At 41.8% G+C, this 23518-nt stretch overlaps 1 protein-coding gene across 12 annotated transcripts in view; it reads right to left on the bottom strand.

The window, feature by feature from the left end:
* arhgef18b (rho/rac guanine nucleotide exchange factor (GEF) 18b) overlaps window positions 1–23518 on the bottom strand; it is a 106498-nt gene that overhangs the window by 48812 nt on the left and 34168 nt on the right. For all 12 annotated transcript variants that reach the window (XM_054788729.1, XM_054788732.1, XM_054788737.1 and 9 more), the window contains 5 exons: window positions 8828–8895; window positions 4990–5035; window positions 2735–2921; window positions 2446–2552; window positions 1632–1772 (listed from right to left, as the gene is read on the bottom strand). In XM_054788729.1, the coding sequence (XP_054644704.1) occupies window positions 1632–1772; window positions 2446–2552; window positions 2735–2921; window positions 4990–5035; window positions 8828–8895 (549 nt within the window). The remainder of the gene's footprint in view (window positions 1–1631; window positions 1773–2445; window positions 2553–2734; window positions 2922–4989; window positions 5036–8827; window positions 8896–23518) is intronic.

Raw genomic sequence — 23518 nt, 5'->3', positions numbered from 1 at the left:
TCAGGAACTACCACAGGATTTTTTGCACTTGCGCCCCAATCAGCCACAACTTCACGCAGCAACGCCTCAATATTCTCTGCCGTGTGACTGTCATACATTGGACGTGTTTGTAACACATGAGAACACATCTTCCACATGTCGTCGATGCGATGCGCTGTTACTGTTATGTATGACTCGGTGGCCCTGGAATTCCAGGCGTCACATGTTAATGAAAGTTGCTCCGCAAAACGAAGACCAACAGGCACATCGTTTTTTACTTCTTTGTACAATCAGGGGCAAGCAACGTCAGTGAAGTGTTGGCGGGACGATATGGAATAACGAGGCTCTAAAATGTTCATCATGTAACGAAAGCCATCACCTTCCACCGAGCTCAAAGGGTGCATGTCTTTGCACATATAGTAAGTAAATGAGTGTGTTATTTTGGTGGCACGCGGTGAGCTTGAAGACAATTTGGCTAAATTAGCTTGTTCAATAGTTAGTTGAGAGGAGTCGCCTGTTTTGCCTTTACCGCCACTTCGCCGGCAACATGTGCACGGAGGTTCGTGGAGTTTCCGCAATATTTGATTCTCGCGTAACACATTTTGCAGGTGGCGTAGCTTTTGTCATAATCTGGGCCCCCGTCTGTGGTGGTGTAAAAGCCAAAATGAGTCCAAATTGCAGATTTATAAATGTGCTTCGGAGCATCTCGTAATTCCCTCTCCATGGTGAAACTTCAGCTGTTTTCTAAACACGAGAATATCGTGTGAAGATACCGCCCTGGAAATACTCTTGTGAGATGTTATTACTCTAGCGGGCTTGGGTGATGTGCTGCCAACGCTGCCAGCGAGTGACCGTGAGTGTAAGTGCAGGACAAAAGACGCTGCAATAAATACAGTACCTCCAAAATACATATGAAAACATCGATTTGAACGTCTTTTGAATCGCTATGAGAATCGTGCGATGTAATATCGCGATATATCGCCGAATCGATTATTTTAAAACACCCCAATTTACATCCCTACTTATTATAGATAAAAACTTCTAACTGCGATTAGTTGCGATTAAGTAGAAGTTCATTATGAGTATGTCAGTCCGTTGTGGTGAAGAGCGAGCTGAGTCGAAAGGCAAAGCTCTCAAATTTACCGGTCCATCTACGTTCCTACCCCCACCTATGGTCATGAGCTTTGGGTAGTGACCGAAAGGACAAGTTCGCAGGTAAAAGCGGGCAAAATGAGTTTTCTCCAGCACTGCCAACCGCGAGAAACTCTGAATAAAACCGCTGCTCCTCCGCATTGAGATGAGCCAGATGAGGTGGCTCGGGCATCTGGTCAGGATGCCTCCTGGATGTCTCTCTGGGGTTCTGGGCACATCCCACCGGTAGGAGGCCTCGAGGAAGACCCAGGACACGTTGAAGAGACTATGTCTCCCAGCTGGCCTGGGAAGTCTGGGCTTCTCTGCTTAGGCTGCTGCCCCCGCAACCCAACCTCGGCTAAGCGGTAGAAGATAGATGGATGAATACTTATGAGTTAACTAAATGCAATTAATCGTGATTAAATATTTCAATGGATTGACAGCCCTTATTTCTATTTATGTTTTATAAAGTTTGTCACACATTGCTAGGGTAGTTGTTTAAAAGTAATAAAAGCACCAACCATATATGACATCCTGTCTCTTTGTGGCGTCTTTCGAGTGTTTCTTAACATACTGCTGGTCAACTGCCAAACTCCAGGACTCTGCTTCCAGGTCCTGCGCGTCGGACTCCAGATCAGCCCGAACTGCAGCATAGTGAGCATCTGAGAAGAGGAGGCAACAAAAGTACAACCTAGTAAAGGACAGAGGAGTTTATACTGTCTGTACTTGTACACTTGTTCTACTATTAATACAACCAAGCGCCCAAGTACGAGGCTGTGAAGAGGAGAGACTAACGTGAAATAACGGCAGCCGAGAAGCAACGCATAGTGGTGAAAAGTGGTGAATAGGAAGAGAAAAAGATGTGAGTAAGCGTGCAACGACAGCAATACACTGTTAAATTTGTGCACTCAGGTATTAAGTACACAGTGCACACAGTACACTTATTGAAGTGTAGTGACAGAAGGAGTCCATTTCAGACACAGCCCAAGTCTTTAGGTACAAAAATAATGTTCTACTCTAGTCAGCCTTTAGGTGGCAGTAATGCACATTGTAAATGGACACCTTCAATGTCATCTTAGGCTTTTTAAGACGCTTGTGTGACAACATATCTCTTAAGAGGTACATGGAGAGCAGCGCAGGAGACAGCTTAGTGCCAAGTGGGCTCGTACCCACTTTCTCTCACTGTCCCACAACTTAATGAGACAGCGTGGAGTCATGTCTGACCATCACACACATACACACACATACACACACATACACACACACACTCCCCAGATATAAGAAAACACCCTCCAGACTGAAAAACAACCTGGCTGTCAAAGGTGGATGACTTACCTTCCACTATGACGGACTCGGTGGTGGAGGGAACGAGAGAAACGGTGTCTTCGGTGCAGCGTTTGAAGCGAAGAGCATCAGTTTCATCCATCTCCCCGGGGAGAGAGCTGAAGGATGACAAGCCACAGATCGTAAGCAAAACAAAACCTCAGAAAGAACAAATACCTACACTTTTCTCTCTCTCTGCTTATTTATTGTGCTTGTGTGCTTCAGTTTCATATGGTTTTTCTAAGAGCCTTCATTTGAGGCGCATTCAAAAGCAACAACAAGGAAGAAGTGATCCACTGACCCTGAGCTGCTGAGGTTTAAAGTCGGGGCTGCGGGAGAGGTGGCGCAGTGGGACGCACTCGGCTGGATACTTGGTCCCCGAGGAATGATGGTCATGCCGGGGGGGCCGGGAAAAGTTGGGTTCCCATTCAGAGTTTGTGAGGAGGATGCGCCCGAGTGTTCGTGCCCTCTGTCCCGCTCCTTTAGTGCTGGGAGAGAAATGACTCAGAAGTGAGATGAGTGGATGGAGAAATATGCATCCCAATGATGGCAGGTGTGTAACCCGAGTCCGTTAAAGTCATCTGTTTTAAATTAAGAGTGTCCAGTCGTCCCTCGCTACATCGCGATTTTTCAAATATGACCTAATAAATGACTGCTTTTTCATGGCTGACCTACGCCTCATTAATAGTCCAAAATAGTGAAATGAAGTTATATGCAGTATTCTGGCCACGAGGCGTCAGTCATGACACAAAACATTGATGAGACATGACATTACCATCAGACTGCATGTAGTCAGCCACTGCATGCTCAACATGATAGAGTGGAAAAAAGTTCACCTCCTATTCCGAGTGAAAGTAGTGCCTTTTTGGATTACTACTTTTTCTTTCTTCCCCACCCCGTTTGAAACCCTTTCTTAAAAAAAAAGTCAACTTTTTGGGGAATTTGTCCATCATCCACAATCCTTATATGAAACATGGACACACGTCTTTCCTCTTTTCTGTGCGTTCTAAAGATAAAAAAAAGTTAAACAGAGTCAGCTCAACAACAACGCCTTTTCTGCCTAGAAAGCCTGCTATTAAAGAACATTTGATCATTTCATGTCCATGCTGTGAGCATGTAGTAACGGGTACATTCCTGATAGCATGTAATACTTACAGTATTTGGGTCATTTTAAGCATTAGGGGAACTTCTTTCGGGGCGCAATGATTTCACATAGCAACATGGAAAGAAACGCTACACCTAGCGTCAAGTATACCAAAATCAAAAACACAGCAGCAGTGGTGGCAGCTCCAATATGTAGCGTTACCTTTCACTAGTGGACTGAGGCGTTTTGAGCGAGTGTGCGGTGAAGCTCGTCGCTAGCCGGTGTGGCGTGGCGAGGTGTCACTACGCCAGTAAAGTAGTTCTTCTTAATAACAATCTCGCTGTAGCTTGGTTCAAATGCAGCTCACATTATGTAAATGGAGCGTTGTTTGGAAGTTTTTTCCAGATGCTTTATCGGTGGAACAGTCGAATCTCATTATGTGCATTCTTAGCTGTTTTTATATCTTTAGAACGCACAGAAAAGAGAAACGTGTGCGTTCATGTCTTACATAAGAATGTGGATGTGGATGATGGTCAAAATTTTAAAAAGCGCACTTTTCATTTACATTTAGAAGAAATAAATTGGAGGCTAACCAGTTAGCTCACTAGCATGCTATGCAGCGATCCTTTAGTCTGTGCATTAGCATAATGTGGTGGGAGTGTAAAGGTGACTATGGGGTGTTATTTCATGTCTACAGGGTTTTAATAATGGTAAAAAAAACATATTTAGCAAGTCAAACAGGTTATCTATTCTCCAACTACAAAAATATATATTAATATTGAATCCTACTTCGTGGAAAGTCACTTATCGGAACCAATTAACTGCTATAAACAAAAGATTTGCTCTGGAGGCAGGACAATGTTTATTGAATGAGTCCTGAAGCCTCACACAGTTACGCTGCCATAGACTGCCAGGGGACATCCCAACAATGTCACAAGCTCCTCTTTCCTCCTCACACAGAATGCTTCACCATGTCACAGTACAAGTTGGAATTCACGTTTCCCTCAATGAACCGAAGACACAGTTTTGTCTCAAGGTGTGTTGACGTATTACGACTTATACGTAACTTACAAATAACGTGTGTGAACGGGTGTCAACGATCGCATAACTTATTGCCCGCGAATGCGGGACATATGAATCATATGTTGACATACTGTACGTCGAAAGGTTTTGTGCATGCACAAAATTTTTAGACGACTTGGACGTACTACGACGTATGCCGGCGTGCTCTTAACCTATACAAAACTTACCCATAACTTATTCGACATACGCCAGCGTATTGGCCAAATTTTTCATACGTTGGCGTAAGCTGGCTAAATCGTCAAGGTGTGACAGGGCCTTAACGTATACCCAAGTTCCATTGGATCTTGACTCTCTATCCCTGTCTCTCTAAAGAGCTGACTGAAAGTTTTACTAGGTGGAGCTCTGTTGAGAACTGGATCTCTAAAAAAAATGAATTGATTCATACTCACCAAGATTAGGGGAACCAGAAAGGCCTGTCCTTGATAAAGAATCTCTCTGTGTAGAATACAGAAACATAACATCAGATTTTTCCAGGCCATTTCACTTGCTACTTGCAAAACAAAAACTAAATACTTTGGCTGTGACTTCTTAGAGGGTGAAAATGTGCCATCAAAGACTGTTGCAAGAATGACCGTAATTTGACTTTTCATAATACTTTATGTATACTTAATGTTCGTCTATGTCAGTGGTGTCCAAAGTGCGGCCCGCAGAAAAAAAAAAAAAAAAACAGCAACAATGGGGGGGTGGAGTAAAAAGGTGCAATGTAACGAGAAACTCCTCCCCCCCACTCGATCTCAGCCATGGTATGTCCGTCTCAGCCATGGCCATAGCTCAGTAGCCAGGCCTAATGCAGTGTGAAAGCTAATTTCATCTAACGTCATGTCTCATAACATTACTGATGCCTAGTGACCACAATTCTACATAGAACTTGTCTTTTAATATTTTTGGACTGATAATCAAGAGATTCAAGAGAGTTTTATTGTCATGTGCATGGTAAAACAGCAGTTCTACTATGCAATGAAAATTATTCAGTTCATTCTCCCAAGAAAAGAAAGAAAACACAAGAAAGAATAAGAACATAAAAAACATAAACACATAAACATATATACCAATAAATTAAGCAACAACAACAGAAGAGACATTAATACAAATAAATAATACAAATAAATAAATAAATAAAGTGCTATGAGTGTGTGCTTGTGTTGCGTGTGGCGTGTGTGAGTGCGTCGTTGAGAAGCCTGATGGCCTGTGGGTAAAAGCTGTTTGCCAGCCTAGTGGTCCTGGACTTCAAACTCCTGTAGCGTCTGCCTGACGGTAGGAGTGTGAATAATGAGTGTTGTGGATGTGTGCTGTCCTTGATGAGGTTGTGTGTTCTTCGTAGGACTCTAGTTTTATAAATGTCTTGCAGTGAGGGGAGGGCTGCCCCAACAATGTTCTGTGAGGTCTTGATCACCCGCTGGAGTGCCTTCCTATCACGTGTTGTACAGTTACCGTACCAAACAGTGATGGAGGCGGTAAGGACACTTTCGATAGCCATAGTCAACCAGCCATCATTCAGTAATTCATTATTTAAAAAAAAAAAACGCAATATAGTGAGGGAGCGACGTTGTACCCGCGATATAAGGAGGGGCGACATTTTGCAAATATGACTTACAGTATTTGTAATGCTCATTTTCACTATTCACTGCAGACTATACATTTTTGACTGGAGAAGGCATGATTAGGAACTCCTGAATCATATAATGAGTGCGACTTTGTAGAAGTCTTTTTGGAAGACGCAACCCGACCATCATTGCACTTATACGCTTCACTGTTGTAGTACTACTTGGTACTGCTGCATGCTTGTAGTGTGTTACTACTTCAATCCGTGCCTAATTACATCTGTACTTTGCCATTCACTCTCTCATAGCCTTGACATTATGACAGTGTTAGGGCCGTATTGAGGGGAAAAATAATCTGAAATTTTGAGAAAAAAGTTGTAAATTTACGATACTACAGTCTGAAATTTATGAGAATAACGTCGGAAATTTACGAGAAAAAAGTTGTAAATTTCCGTGAATAAAGTCGTAACTTTACGACGTACATTTATGATGAAAAATAGTAATATTATGAGAATAAAGACGTACATTATTTACGCAAATAAAGTTGTAAATTTACGACGTACATTTGAGAAAAAAATCGTAATATTACGAGAATAAAGTTGTAAATTAGTAAATTAGCATAGCTCTATTTTCTCTTGGTCCGGCGACTAACTTCAGGAAGGAATGACACTTTCCTCTTACTTCAGGCAAGCTTTTATTTATAACGTGGCAGCAAAACAGAACAGTTGAGCACAAACAGATTAGCATGTCGAGCCCTTCTCTCGCATGTGGCGCTTACACTTCCACCTTCCTTGCACCGCCCGCTCCAAATGACCAAGGCCAAAGGTCACAAATTCCCCCTTTTCATAGTTGTCTCTCTCTTGATTATTGTACATTTATGACTTTATTCTCCTAAATTTACGTCTTTATTATTGCAATATTATCAGTTTTTCTATATAGTGTTATGAATCGTACATTTACGCTAAATACAGTATATTCAATGTGGCCCTAATACTGCATTGTACATAGACCAGGAGTGTCCAAACTTTCTTGTGCAAGAGCCACATATGGAAGAGTCAAAGGATGTGGGGGCCATTTTGTTGTTTTTTTATTTTGTAAAAAGGCTAAAAGATGTTTTGTACGTATTTAAAAGGCAAAACTTGCATTTTATTACTAATTAGTAGTATCACATTTCAGGTTTTTCCATGTGGAAGTGGTAAGGTTTTGGCTTCTTTGTCCTTCTGCCCCACTCCGTTTGAAACACTTTAGGTTTAGAATGAGTAAATTGGAGATAGCAAGTCAGTAATTTGGAGCAAGTATAAATATAGTTAGCCTGTGCAATGTGATGTAAACAAAAAATAATGGGTGTGTAAAGGTGACTGTAGGGGTGTTATTTCATGTCTACAGGGCTCTAATAATGTTAAAACCCCATCTTTAGAAAGTCAAACAGGGTTTCTATGTTCTAAATACAAAAATATTCCGTTTATTACTCTTGAATCTTACTTCGGAGAATTTCACTTATCACGGCCGGGTCTGGAACCAATTTACTCTCATAAAGAAGAAACAACTGTACAATCGTGCCCAAAGGTTTTGAGAGTGACACAAGTGTTGTTTTTCTAAAAGTTTATTGCTTCAGTGTTTTTAGATCTTTTTGTCAGATGGTAGGTACTATGTTACTATGTTGTTCCCCAAGTGGCCTTTGGAAAAGGCATTGTTCACCAAACTGTTCTTGGATGGTTGGCAGGAGTTGCTTTCGGAGGTTGTGTTGGTACCATTCTTTATTCATGGCTGTGCTCTTAGGCAAAAGAGCGAGTGAAACCACTCCTCTGGTTGAGACGCAACCCCACACATGAATGACTTCAGGACGCTTCACTGCTGGCATGACACAGAACTGATGGTGGCGCTCGCACTTTCTTCTCTGGACCAGCTTTTTTCTGGATTCCCCAAACAATCAGGAAGGGGATTGATTAGAGAAAATGGTTTTACCCCAGTCTTCAGGAGTCCGATACCTGACACCATGTCATCTTCCAAAAGTCTTCGCCTCACTGTGTGTTCAGATGCACTCATGCCTGCCTGCTACCTGCTAGCAAGCGCTGCACTGGTGGTGCTCCAAACCCACAGCTAAATCAACTTTGGGAGACAGTCTTGCTGGACTTTCTTGGTTGCCCTGAAGCCTTCTTCACAACAACGGAACCTCTCTCCTTGAAAGTTCTGGATGATCTGATAAACGGTTGGTTTAGGTGCCATCCTACAGGCCCTTTTTGTGCTAAACGATGACGACTGCACGTGTTTCCTTGCAAGTAACCAGGGTTACCAGAAGAGAAACAAAGATTTCAAGCACCACCCTCCTTTTTAAAGCTTCCAGTCATCTCCTCTCCTTGTCAACACTCCCACCTTTGTTAACCAGAGAATCACTCAAATGATGTCACCTGCCCCTTTTGTGGCAGGGCTAAAATGCAGTGGAAATGTTTTTTGGGGGATTAAGTTAATTTTTAATGAAAAAGAGGGACATCCTATCCTATCCTATCCTATTCATATCATCGTAAAGTATATGCAAATTGTTATGAAAACTTGGTGAAAATTAGTATTTGTGATGTCATTCTCATGTGTCATTCTCCAAACATTTGGCCATGACTGTATTTTGGCTACTTGGGCAAGTCCACTGGACTGCATCCATTGTTTTTCTACGCTTCAGTGAAGTGTTTACCTTGTTCTTGGTGCTGGTGCACTCACCCAGCAGAGACTTGCAGCTCTTGTGAACATTCACAGCACAATCTGAAAAACAAACAAAAAAAAAAACAATGTCACAACAGAACATTTTTTTCCCGTACATTTCAATGTACGGGAAGTGGGTGTGCGTCTATCAATTATATTTCGTTTTTTTAGTCCTTGTTTTGGTCATAAAGTGCAGGTGTCCATTAAAAAACATTAACGGTTATTTTCATTTTGTACCAAAACAAGTATTCTATCTAGGAGTTGAATTCAAAAGAATATGGAGATAAAAACTCTGATACCAACGTCATCTGGCTACTTTACCATGAATGCTATAATGGTAGAAAGGTCCCAGGTCAAACAAATGCAGCCATTACTATGCAACATGTGATTCCAACCCAGCAGGGAGAAATGCTGGTTGAACAATAACGGTGTGGTCTGAAACACACGCAGAGAAAAGGCACAAATAAACAGCAATGCTAGAGAAGCTTCTCTGTGGAGAGGCGGTTCCATTGTAAGTGGGGATGTGTTGAAAAGCCCGGTCTAATGCAGCACATACACAAAGACTCAACTAAATGAAGTGTGCCACTAAAAAAAAAAAACAGCAAAAAAAAAACTGAATACAAAGCGAGAGAAACAGCAGCACTCGTGCTCCCACAGACGACGCTACCACCACCATGCCGGACTGGAAGCAAGACAGTTATCTTGGCTGTCACTTGTGTTGCTAGCTATTTGGACAATAATGGCTGTGTTGAGTCATTTAGTACATCTAAATAAAAAAAAAAAAAAAAAAAAAAAAAAAAATGGTGTTCTGGAGAATGGAGAGTCATATGTAACAGCAAATTAACACAACAATGAACTACCCCTTCTTTGTAGTGAACAACAAATAAGTACTGACAACTTTCACCCAACAGTGCCCGCAAGGCATGCTGGGTACTCCAGCAGCAACAGATAGTAGATGTACAATGACATGTACATTACCTTTAAAATCGCCACACACTTACGTGGGGCCCAGGACACATGAACTGCTGCACAAAATGAAACCAACATCTGTATGTGACTAACTTCATGTTCTGTTGACAAAGGTTAAAAACATAAGATGCACGATATTACGATATTCACATTCACTTAAATAGTGTTATGAGCTTACACATTAGTTGGATCGCTACAAAGCCATGCGAAACACACACTACAGGATGTAAAACAGAGGACATGACAAAGTATCTCCACATGATGGCCGCGCTGGACCCCCATTTCTCTCATACGACAGAACCGTATGACAGACTACTTTAGCGCTTTTGAAACCATGACATATTCATACCGTGGTATACCTTGAACCCGGTAACCGGCACCTGCCTAGTCACGGCCACTTATACAAATTAGACAGTGACGTCACAGGTTACAGTCCAGCGGGAGACACTGTTCCCCACAGGACGAAGGCTCACAGAGCAGAGGCGCGTCATGCAAAAAGGTTTTTGTTTGAATGCGGTTACATCGCTGCGTGTCAAAGTCAGCATTCCAGTCAACACCACAATGTGAACACGAACACTAACCATACCAGCAACTTCCACTTACAGCTGATCAGAAAGGCTTCTTCTCTTCTGCAGGACAACGATGAGGACAAAACCAGCATTTCCAGTGCACCCACAGCAGCCAGTGACTCTATAAAAAGATTTCTATTTACATTTGTAGCTGGAGTCACTGAAATCCTTCCCACTTGTCTGGTAACTTATGAACCATTTCTGGCCACGCTCAAGGAAAAGTCAACATAAACTGGCTTCTGGATGCAAGCATCAACGGCAGGGTCGTGACCCTTGTTTTTAAACTCTGTTGCTGTATTACTCAACTGTCACGTAAATCATAAACCTAGATCAGCAGAAACAAGAACACATTTTAGCCTGCTCTGCTTTCTGGATCATTTTTACCTGCATTGGAGGATTGCAACTATCTTGCAGATGTCTAGCAGAGCAGCTTCAACAAAGCTCAAACACACTGAGGAGGTCAGCAATACTTGCTAGGGCCAGAAAAAACAAAAAAGATAAGACCTTCACAGATAAGCAGATCTCCACCAAAAAAAAAACAAGATAATTCCAACGTCACCCCTGAATATCCCAAACGCAATCCTTTTAGGAAAGAGAGGTAATGGTACTTCAACCGTAATGATGAGAATTTTGCTTGGTAGAGGTAAAAGATTAGCCAAAGATAAGCAAGGACGCAGTGTTTTTCTGTTTGCTGATATCACGGCTCTTATCAGCACTCAGACCACCTCATCGTCTGACAATAGCACGACGTATGGCAGGCCCAGGGCAAAAAAAACACCCACGTCAGATGAGAATATAACCAAAACACAGCAGTGCATGGCTCCTACAAAAGCAGTATCAGCGAAATTTCAAGGTAAAAAAGTGTTTCATTTACAGGAAAGAAACTCCCAAAGTTACGCTAAAAGAAAGTCGGCATGATGAAATAAGGTCCTAAATGTGACCTGGTGACTTTCTGTTGATAAATTGATCACTTTTCCCCAAATATTGTGATTTTTGTACAACTACATCCAGTATAGCAGGCTAACACCCAAAATAATGCAAATAAATAAATAAGTTAAAAAATAAAATAATTAGAATATAAACTAGAGACGCTGTGGCAAATGTGTACTGAATTAGTAGACGTCAGAGAATAAACTTGGAATAAAGTTGTAATGATACAGAAATACAGCTGTATCGTTACAAATAATGCAGTTTAAGTCATATTAGTACAAGGATACTGTCAAGAATAAAAATGATACGGATGGAGAGGTTACACAAGGAGTCACAAGATCTTGCAAGATTAAAATGTGACAAGATGTCTCGTTCAGAAAAAAAAAAAGTCTCGTGGGCACTAGGCCTGGGGCAATCATAAATAAATCACCATCATTTCCGGTGTATTAGACACACCGGTGTTTAAACTGCACCCACTAAATGCCGCACATGTCCATATCATAAAATGGCATATGACAATTTTCCCATAATGCATTTTGTCCAAGCAAAGCATTTAATTGGAGGGCAAGCACCCAACAAATTCTGAAGAAGTCCCAAAGGAGACTGTACTTCCTGAGAAGACTGAGGGAATTTGGCATGTCCACCACAATCCTGAGTTGCTTCTACAGATGCACTATGGAAAGTGTCCTTACCGCCTCCATCACTGTTTGGTACGGTAACTGTACAACACGTGATAGGAAGGCACTCCAGCGGGTGATCAAGACCTCACAGAACATTGTTGGGGCAGCCCTCCCCTCACTGCAAGACATTTATAAAACCAGAGTCCTACGAAGAACACACAACCTCATCAAGGACAGCACACATCCACAACACTCATTATTCACACTCCTACCGTCAGGCAGACGCTACAGGAGTTTGAAGTCCAGGACCACAAGGCTGGCAAACAGCTTTTACCCACAGGCCATCAGGCTTCTCAACGAAGCACTCACACACGCAGCACACACACACACACTCATAGCATTTTATTTATTTATTTATTCATTGGTATTTATGTCTCTTCTGTTCTTCTTATTCTTTTTCTTGTGTTTTCTTTCTTTTCTTGGCAGAATGAACAGAATAAGAATTTCATTGCATTGTATAACTGCCTGTTTTACTGTGCATATGACAATAAAACTCTTGAATCTTGAATTGTCTGTTATCCTCACACTTCGCCTCCAAACAGGCAGAAAGATGGTTCACTCTGTGCATTGGTTACAGCACACTGGCGCCAGGCCTGTCACAATACCCAAATCAATTAACCGCATGATTAGACCCGTCACCACTTCATGTACCCGGGGTACTGCGAGCTTGCGCCGCCTGGCAGCACACATTCACTTTGATCAAACGCCAACCACCGGGACGAATGCCCCACAGCACATCCACACTGGAACTGTGGAATTCGTTTTTGTGTTTTCATTCATTTTAGCATTTGCTTGCTAACTGCTAGCTAGCACTCAGTGTATTCAATCACTACGTAGCTAGCCCCCGCCTCCACGTACTGTGAGAAAGACGCTGAATAGCTGACAGGAGGCTCACTCTGTCCCTTAATTTGACTATACAACCAATGCGCTCAGACACAAGCAGAGTGAACCCTCGTCATCCAGCCTGTGTGCTACAGCGATACCAGGAAATGGAACAGGCATACGTACTGTACACGTCGCACATGTCAACTTATCCAGGCGTCAAAATGATCTACCTTCTTTTGTTCTAGCGCTCGATTAATCGTTTTATCGATTATCGTGACAGGCCTACGCACGATAAATAAAAAACTTGATAATTTTGCCAGCCTTGATATATTGACATGCTCTACCGAACATGTCATCGGGACGAGAAGGAACATTTGTGTGGGGAACCATTTCCCATTTTGAGTGGACCACTCAATCGTGGCAGCATGTCATCACAAACAGCAGCGCCCCCTCCCGAACTCAACATGCTGGTATGGCGGCCTGAAACACCAGGGAGAGTGGGAGTCACATCTTCAATGAAGGTAAACGTACCTTAAATGTTCATTTATCTTTTTATTTATTCATCATTTATATGCATTTAGAATAGCTTTCTACCTGTAAAATTAGAATTGTAAAACTATAGTGATGTGTTTTGGGTTAACATTTTTGAGAGCCAAGCCCTGGTGACATCATAGACGACGTAACTTTAGGGTCCCGTTGCCATTTTGGAAGCTAGCTCACAGGATGCTAACAAGGAAGAATGTGCTGTGATAACAAATACATTGAGAACACAGTTGGACTCATGCAGTGTATTAACAATGGCAAGACGTTTGCTAACCGCAGAATGCACACAAACCGAGGCTAAAAACAGGCTAACTTGTAGCAGACGCTAACTGACGTATTCATCTTTCATACAGTGCTTGTATATGGAGCAGGTGTACCTAATGTTGTGTGCCCCCCCCCAACCACACACACAACAGGTTCTTTGTACATTTTATGCAATCTGTTCCACTCCAAATGTCACAAAGTCCCCATTAAAACCAGCAACAAGGCCAACAACATTGGCTGACTTTACAACAGCAGAAGGCCAAGGTTGCAAAAGGCACCATTTAAACAGCACAATATTCTCCTTTGTTGGTACGTTAAACTGTTATTTCATAATTGATGTGCATTGTCCTGCTCTCAGCAATTAAATGCATCAAAGAGAAGCAATTAAATGCCCTTTCTGCAATACGACTGAGTTGGACAGAGGAGAGAGAATGTGTCGCTGTGTGTTATCTTTATTGGCAACAGCGGGCTGAGCAGCGCTGCAGATAAGCGATGCTTTCTTCCAGTGAAACATTAGCACATTCAGCAGCCTTTTGTCTTTTCCTCTGGGCCGCTGACCTCCTTAAACGTACGTCCTCATTTTACTCAAGCTTTTTTTTCACCCAAGCCTTACTTCCTGTTTCTGGCAATTACCAGCTGCTCACATATTTTGATGCAACAAAAAAACTACAGCAGTGTGAAAAAGTGTTTGCCCCCTTCCTGATTTCTTTTTTTTTTTTTTTTTGCATGTTTGTCACACTTAAATGTTTCAGATCTCAAACAAATGTAAATATTAGTCAATGACAACACAACTCAACACAAAATGCACTTTTTAAATGAAACCTTTTATGATTAAGGGACAAAAACAATCCAAAGCTACATCTCCCTGTGTGAAAAAGTGACTGCCCCCTAAAGCTAATAAGTGGTTGGCCCCCCTTAGCAGCAACAACTGCAATCAAGTGTTTGTGATAACTTGCAATGAGTCTCTTCCAGCGCTGGGGAGGAATTTTGCACAACTGTTGTCATTCAACCACAGCATCTCAATAAGATTCAGGTCAGGACTTGGACTAGGCCACTCCAAAGTCTTCATTTTGTTTTTCTTCAGCCATTCAGAGGTGGACTTGGTGGCGTTTTTTGGATCATTGTCCAGTTGCAAGTTGCTTTCAGCTTGAAGTTACCAACAGATGGCCGGACAGTCTCCTTCAGCTGAATTCATGCTTCCATTTATCACAGCAAGTCTTCCAGGTCCTGAAGCAGCAAAACAGCCCCAGACCATCACACTACCACCACCACATTTTACTGTTGCTATGATGTTCTTTTTCTGAAACACGGCTTTACTTTTACGCCAGATGTAATGATGTAATGGGTGTAATCAATCTTTCACACAAAGCCATGTACTGTAGGTCTCTCCCTTAATAATAAAAAATGTCATTAAAAAAAAACATTTTGTGTTGAGTTGTGTTGTCATTGACTAATATTTACATTTGTTTGATGATCTGAAACATTTAAGTGCAACTAACATGCAAAAAAATAAAAATTAAAAAAAATCAAGAAGGCGGCAAACACTTCTTCACATGACTGTACAAAGAAAGTAGAGACAGTTGGCTTTCTTACCGATACTGTACATCATTTCATTTCCCATAACGATATGAACCGATACCCAAACTGGTGGCTGTTACCTCAAACTAATGTTGTGTAATGACCACATTATTCTTCTTTTAAAAAGGATGCATTTCACTAATAAAAACTGTGCAAAATATGACAAATACTGCAATGTAACTTATACAAAAAGGTGCCAAATTTATTTTAACATTTAGTCTCAACAAGTCATTGAAAAAAATATCATGATCAAAGGTCAATAGGGGTGCCATAGATTTTGTGAGATTCAAATGTGACAATGCCCCACGGTAATAAATAAAATAAAATGAATCACACCATAAATGAAAATTAACTGGATAATTTTGCCAGCCTCCAAATATGGCAATGTGCACACGTGTCCCTTTTGCTCGTCTCTCGCCGCCTTGTGTAAAGTGCACAGTATGGAAGGGTGGACCAATACCAACACCAAGAATAGTGGAATTATAACTAGGCGCATTCAGCACATAGGAAGGAAATATGAGATATAAAAAAGGTATTAAAAAGAAGACACCTTATTCCCCTCTCGCATAACCAGTACTTGCTTTGCAATTTGCATACACTACTGATCACAATTTTAGGACCAGTTGAAAAATGTCAAGAATGTACATTTTGCACTGCTGGATCTTAAGGAGGTTCTAAGTAAAGCTTCAAAATGCAAAAAGAAGAAATGGGAGTGAGACACAAAAACATCTGAGTAAGCAATTTATTGCAAACAAGCATTAAAGGGAACAAGGCTGTTTATCTGCTAATCAAAGGTTGAAGAGCACAGCCTTTAGATGCCAAAATGTGGATTGAATGTGATTTAGTGTCAGGTATTCACACTGTCATGACCTCTTGATGGCAAAGGCAAAGAAGCTTTCACTCTTTGAATGCTGTGGGATTGCTGAGCTGCATAAGCAAGGCCTCTCACATCCTGAGGGTTATGGAACAAAAATGTCAAGTGGTAAACCTCCCCAAAAAATGTCATCAGCCCTGATGGAGGATCCCATTGGCTGTCCGTCAAGACACGGGACCATCATCGGCCCAAATGAAGGTTGTTACTGGTGCTGAGTGCAGTCCAGTAACCATCAGATGCAATCTGCCAGAGAAGGCTTCAAAGAAGAAAAAAGGTGTTCTAAGGCCCCGTCTCCTTCAAGGCCACAAAATTTGAGAGCACCAAACAAGGGACATTGAAAGGTGGAAGAAAGTTTTATTCTCCCTTGACGGTCCTGAGGGCTTCCAATGTTACTGGCATGACAAGGAGATCCCACCTGAGATGATTTCCACACGGCATGGTGGCTTCAGGTTGTGCAGGGGCGTCAAATGGCAGCTCGCTATTTGTAGATGTTGCAGGGGGCATCCCTCATCATTGAAGGCCCTCGTCTGTGTGGTGATGACTTGCTTTTTCAACAGGACAACGCTGCACTTCACAAAGGACTTCTTCCAGAGGAATAAGATCACTCTTTTGGATCATCCTGTGTGTTCCTCTCATCTAAATCCAATGGAGAACATTTGGGGATGGATGGCAAGGAAAGTTTACAAAAAGTTTACAAAAATGGACGTCACTTCCAGACAGTGGATGCCCTCCGTGAAGCCATTTTCAGCACCTGCAGCAACATTCCCACTAGCCTCCTGGGAACACTGGCATCAGGCATGCCCTAACCCATTTTTCTCCTCATTTACAAGAATGGCACAGCTACTTATTTACTCGCTTTTTTTTCTATTTTAGGGAGATTTGGGTTTTTTTCAGCTGTGGTCTAAACTTTTGATCAGCTGATAAACAGCCTATTTCACTTTAATGCTTGTTTGCAATAAATTGTTTACTCAAAACGTTTTGTGCCTCATTCCCATTTCTTCTTTTTGCATTTTGAAGCTGTGCTTAGAACCTCCTTAGTATCCAACAGTGCAAAATGTGCATTCTTGACATTTTTCAGCTGGTCTTAAAATTTTGATCAGGAGTGTATATCCATTCCAAACGCACAAACTTGAAAATAAAACCACACTGAGGACATATTGAGCTAGCTTACTGCTGTGTGAGGCATCATGTCATCACTCACGCCATTATTATATTATAGGACATCCCTAAGAAAAAAATAAAGATTTTTTTTTTTTTTTTTTTTTTTTTTTTTAAAGGCAGGAAAATGGTTGGACTTTTCCTAAATGGACTGTATGTTTTGATGCTAGTCCAGTGGCAACAGATCACACGTATCGGGATGGAGGTTTTGCCTTTCTTTAGTTATCAATTAGACTGTAATTGTTCACTTGTTCATTCTGCAGGTGACAGATAGTTCCTCCGCAGTAGCAGATGAGGCCCACAAAAAAAAAAACAAGCCTTGATGCATGCACACATGAAGAAAAATGGGTCACAACAGTGGTTTTTAACAGTGATATTTGATATTGTTGTCAATGCATGAGGCGGCTGAGGACTGACTATTAAAAAATATACAGGCATCCCTTGCAATATCGCATTTTGATTATATCACGGTTTTTCAGAAATTAATTAATAAATGATGTTCTATTATTAATCAAAACATCTTGACATCCACGTGTAGTATTCATGTTACCAGGCGGCAGTAACGAGACACAATATGGAGACATTAGCCGACATTTTGTTGGCTTAACACTAGGGATGTCCCGATCAACATTTTTTGGCTTCCGATCAGATTTTTTTTGTTACAAACATGAATTTGTGGAATTGAATATGGTTATGAAAATAGCTCGTCAAAGCATTACAAATAATGCAGCCAAAGTATTGCTGAATTTACTTTGTTATTACACAGCATGACCAACAATATTGTTTGGCTTTTGGAACAAACCTCTTAAAGTCAGGTCCCTAATCCAATAAAAGTCCATCCAATAAAAGATACAATTTGAAAAAAATGGGCATGCAAAATGCTTTTAGGGTAGGACTAATCATTTGACATGGTTATAGATCAATGTGTTGTGTGATTTAGAATATATGTCATTTTTTAACAAACTCTCTTCAACAGAATAGTAATTTATTGACGGTCTCTAGTACTGTATAAACAACCAGCAGTTAGAGCGGCACTTTCCGTGCCAGCTCCCCGCACCATGACACAGTGTGGGGGAACTACCGCTGTAGCTACGGAGCCAAATATGCAGCGTCCGACAAAAAACGCAGCACCACCATGCGTTTTCTTCTTCTTGCTGGTGGCAGGAGTCGAGTGGCAACCAGCTTTGAGGCCCATTACTGCACCCATGTTGGTGTGCCGCCCAGAGTTCCGGACATTATACAGCAACCAGATCGGCCAGATCTCGTGGCGGAAGCCGATATCATCCGATCTTCAAAATACAGTGGATCAGCAGCCGATCCCGACCCTGAAGATCGGATCGGGACATCCCTACTTAACACTGCACAAATTTAGCAATGGCATGTCCCACATGATTGAGTGAAAGAAGTTCTCCCATCCCATGTGGAAGTGGTAAGTTTGACGCTAACTGGTTAGCTCGCTAGCTAGCGACAGTCTTGAGTCCCTGCAGCATAAGAGCTGCAATGTGTTGTAAACAAAGAATAATAGGAGTGTAAAGACGACTATAGGGGTTCTATTTCATGTCTACAGGGATCTAATAACGTTAAAGGCTGTATTTAGAAAGTCATAATCAGGTTTTCTACTAGAGCTGGGTGATATATCGATGTTTTTAAAATATCAATATTTCTTTTAAGCACGATAGCAAAAACAAGCATGTGGTTCATATCGATATAAACTGGACTTTATGCAGAGGTCTCATGTTTTAAGATGGGGCAGCCAGAGTGGCAGCTAGTTACAGGAGCTCCATATTTTCCGTGGCGTTTTTAGCGTAGTGGTGCTTTATTCGTACTTTCTGATTGTTTTTGGTGTCATAATAACCCCTTTAAGCAAGTGTGCAGCTATGGATGTTCACAGGGGCGGACCTACCATTAAGGCAAAGTAGGCAATCGCCTTAGGCCCCCAACCAGCAGGGGGCCCACAACCAGCACAGGCCAGTGCCACCACTGCCAGCAGTACCCATGTACAGGATATTCATGTATAATAATGTTAGCATGCTCAACAAATAACAGAACAAAAAAGAAAGCCACCTGAAAGCTAAATTCATATTATCTACCCCCCCTTTCCCCCCACACTATAATGGACTGTTTCATGATGACGACGGCAATGCGCTTTTGTGAGAAGCTAAGTGTGAAGCTACTTAGAATGAAGTGAATTTACCAGAGGAAACGGCGAGAGGACGCCAAAAAATATGTTGCCTCATTGTCGAAGGTCTCAAGGTTCTTTACGGTGTCGGGAGAAAAAATGTCAACGAGCCAGCGCCAACTACCACGGACTGTGAGCCGAGGTCCAGTCCGCTACCGAATGCTGAGTTTGGTGTTGCGACACCTCGTGTGTGAAGTCCAGTGAGAAGTTACAGCAACAAGTAGGACTTATGATTTACAGGTATATCGTATGTCGATATTCCACCTAAATATATCGAGATATGACTTTTAGTCCACACTGCCCAGCCCTATTTTCTACACACAAAAAAAAATATTCCATTTATTAACGTTGAATCCAATATTGCGGAAATTCATTTAACACGGTTGGGTCTGGAACCAATTCATCTCTATAAATGAGGGACGCCTGTACACCGGAAGTTAGGCACACGCACACAAACTGTCCCAATACTTTTGTCCACCATCAACCACTAGCATCATCACTTGTTCAGGTAGGAGGCGTGTCCAAAGTGCGGACCGGGGCTCATTTTCAGTGTGCTGTTTGTTTGGTTTTAATACGCATGCATCTTTTCCCTGGTGTGGGATGAATAAAGTACTATACATATGTACATCATGGCCAATTATGCTAATTAACAATGACTCCCCCTTCAGGCCACACATACATTGCAGATGAATTCATTTCTATTAGTTCTAATGGGAAACAAATGATTCCATTCATGAATAAATTGTACTGGGATGGACTGTAGCATCACTCTCAGGTCCTCAACCAGCAAAAAACACCATCATGATGCAAATGGTGACAGTTTGACCCTGGAACAGACATTTCCATTGTTTCAAATGGGAATGCACTGTGTTGCTACTGTGCCATCATGTCATGAACTACCTGACAAATCAGATCATCAGCCACAAAAACCCGAGTAAACACCACCACCATGATGTGTGAGGCAGCCATAATCCTCAAAAACAGCATCCAGAAGCAAACAAGCTTGAAGGCAAAGCAGTGATGACTGACACCAAGAACCAAAGGCGGGGGTCTGTTCTGCTCTGGTAGACCTGCCAAGCACAATCACAACCATGAGACCCAGAGAGACCGGTCAGAACCCAGAAAGACAGCCAAGAATGGTCGCCCCCATACATTCCAGCAGGGCACTGGAGGAGCAAAAAGGGCATCACCTGCTCCGACGGAGGAATGATAAGAATTTTGCCAGAAGACATTGTCGAACATGTCAAGGATTATGTCATCCTGTAATCCCACATTACTTTCCTAATCCCACATTTCTTCCTGTCTGGAACGGTCATTTAGGGGCGGGTGCACAACATGGGACCAAGGCATGACGTAAATGAGAAAACAGATGAGAAAATAAAAGAAACGTTAGTTTTCAATAACACTGATTGATGAGCATCGTACTGTACGGGCTAACGTTGTTAGCATCACCTGTTGAGCCCCATGCAAAAGTTCACCGGCAGAAAACTGGCGACCTCACACAAAAAGTTCGCCTCAAAAGGATGTTTAGGGCACAAATGCAACATCGCTAATGCAGTTCGTGAGAATATAGCGCATGTATGTTACTTAAAGCCAACTATATAAGTGAAGCGGTTCGGGCTGGCTAGCTCGCTAGCAGCAGGCGGCTAGCCGTTAGCTAGCTGTATTGTAATAAAGATGCGGGCTAACTGGGATGTACACTGACAAAGTCCATCAAACGTCCAATTTAACTCGGGCTCGTCCTCCAAATGTGGACCCATATGGACCAACATTGAGAGATTTCTCGACTACTCTGCGAGAATGGCTGTAAAGTCCATTGAAGGAAACAACGGGAACGATCCACCTGATCGCGCTACAGTCGCCGCTTCTTACCGTTAATGACAACCAGCCCCCGGTTCGGATCGGTCGCCAGCGCCCACAAACAACATCAGTGTCCCCGCTAGGTAAACACCTCAGTTCGGCCATTGACGGCGGAAAGTGTTCCCCTGGCTTTCTTGTTGTTTTGCTCCACTTTAGTTCGCAGCTTCCAGTGGGAACAATCTGTGGCACACAAACGGCGCATTCCACAGGCTCAATCCCTGCAGGCCCACTTGGCTCCAATTAAAGGGACACTACCTCCTTTTCTAAGGGCACGCAATTACCGTACTGACCCCAATACGAGACGCCTTTGTGACGAAATATATTTTGAGACAGAATCAAATACAAAACGAATCTTTTTTTCTTAAATCATGTTTTTAATTATCAGTTAAATCTGACTTTTTACAAATGTATTCATCATACTTCTCAGCTGACAGTTTGCTGGCTCTGCTTCACTGATCACCATTATCTCAGGGTGTAGCTTGTCTTTCATTGCGGTTCGATTATCGCTCCCTCACGGTTTGTCATAAATGAATTACACTGATGATGGATCGAGTGAAAAAAGGTTCTCCTCCCATTCTGTGTGGAAGTGGTAAGTTTTTGGCGCCTTAAAGGAAAAGTGCACTTTTGGGGGGGATTTTGCCAATCTTGCACAATCCTTATATGAGACATGGACACACATTTTTCTCTTTTCTGTGCATTCTAAAGATAGAAAAACAGCTAAAAAGAGGCAGCTAAGAATGCGCTTAATGGGACACACATATTCCGACCATAACACCTTCTGAAAAAACCTCCAAAAAGTGCTAACAACGCTCCTTTTACATAATATGACTTGCATATTAACCAAGCTACAGCCACATTGTTATTATTATTGTTAGCATTGTTACGCCCAAGAACTATTGCTGCCATAGTGACACCTTGCCACACCACACCGCAAGCTACTGGCCAGCTAGCAACTAGCTTCACCGCTACATATTGGAGCTGACGCCACTGCTGCTATTTAGGTATATGAAGAAATAATGTGAATCCAATTCATCCGTTCCAGAAAGTCCAAAATGTTGGCACAAAACATGTTTTTATCATTTTACAATTATAGTCTTACATACAGGAAACAATTTTAAATGCATAGAAATACTTATAAATGATGAATGAAAAGGATACATGAATATTTAAGGTTACTTTTACCTTCAGTGAAGACAAAGACACGATGTAGCAGCGAGATCAACACGGACACCACCTTCCTGTTTTGCCATGAGTTATTTCTCAAATTCAGCATGTTTCTCACCTCAAGTGAATGATTTTCTTTTGATCATGGTTGCAAAATAAGGCGCAATGGAGCCAAAGGAAGTTGCAAGTGGCAGCATAGTGATAAAGAAGGTGAAAAACACTATTGGCAAAACACTAAGGTGGTGGCTGTGTTGATCTCCCTGCCACATCGCATCGTTGGCAGCAATCATGTTTTCAGTGGAGCTTAATTGTTCATTTATTCATTTCATTCATCATATATAAGCATTTGGAATTGTTTTCTGTATGTAAATCTATAAATGTGTTTTGCATTCACATTTTTGAGACTTGCGGCGTAACTGTATTAGTTAGCAAATAACTACAATTACAAAGCTGTTTCCTTGTATTAGCAAGCTAATAGTAATTATGTACATATTTAGATTCCTTGACCATGAAAACATACCATGGAAAGGTTTGAATGACTTAAAGAATGCTAACAATGCTACCATTAGCATGCTAACGCCTTGCATAATAGCATGTTACATAAGCGCCTACCTCTGATTAGCATGCTAACACTTACATGATAGCGCTAAGTGTCTGCTTAAGTTCATATTCATGAAAATTGCAAAGAATTCTAGTATGCTCATGTTAGCATGCTAGCAATGCTAACATGCTAATATTAGCACGCTAACACCTAGCATAATAGTATATATCTATGAAAGTGGCTAAAAATGCTACTTTGCTAATGTTAGCATGCTAGCAATGCTAACATGCTTATGTTAGTATGCTAACACCTAGCATTATAGAGCAATGTACCGGGAAGACTAAATGTCCCAAACAAGTGTCCCATTTTCGTGGAGTTATCTGCACGAATCCCGCAAATGGCCCTGTCTCGCAATGTTAAAGAAACCTCTAAAAAAAATCCCTGGATCCAGACGGTGATCCGGATCACCCCCAAAATTGAATCAGTTCTTCCATATCCCAAAACTTTTGAAGTTACTTTGAACACATACAGACAAGCAGATAAATGCCA

This window comes from Dunckerocampus dactyliophorus, chromosome 10 (assembly GCF_027744805.1).
Source record: "Dunckerocampus dactyliophorus isolate RoL2022-P2 chromosome 10, RoL_Ddac_1.1, whole genome shotgun sequence".
Taxonomy (NCBI): Eukaryota; Metazoa; Chordata; class Actinopteri; order Syngnathiformes; family Syngnathidae; genus Dunckerocampus; species Dunckerocampus dactyliophorus.
The sequence above is the reverse complement of the archived record's forward strand: the minus strand, read 5'-3'. Positions and strand labels throughout refer to the sequence as shown.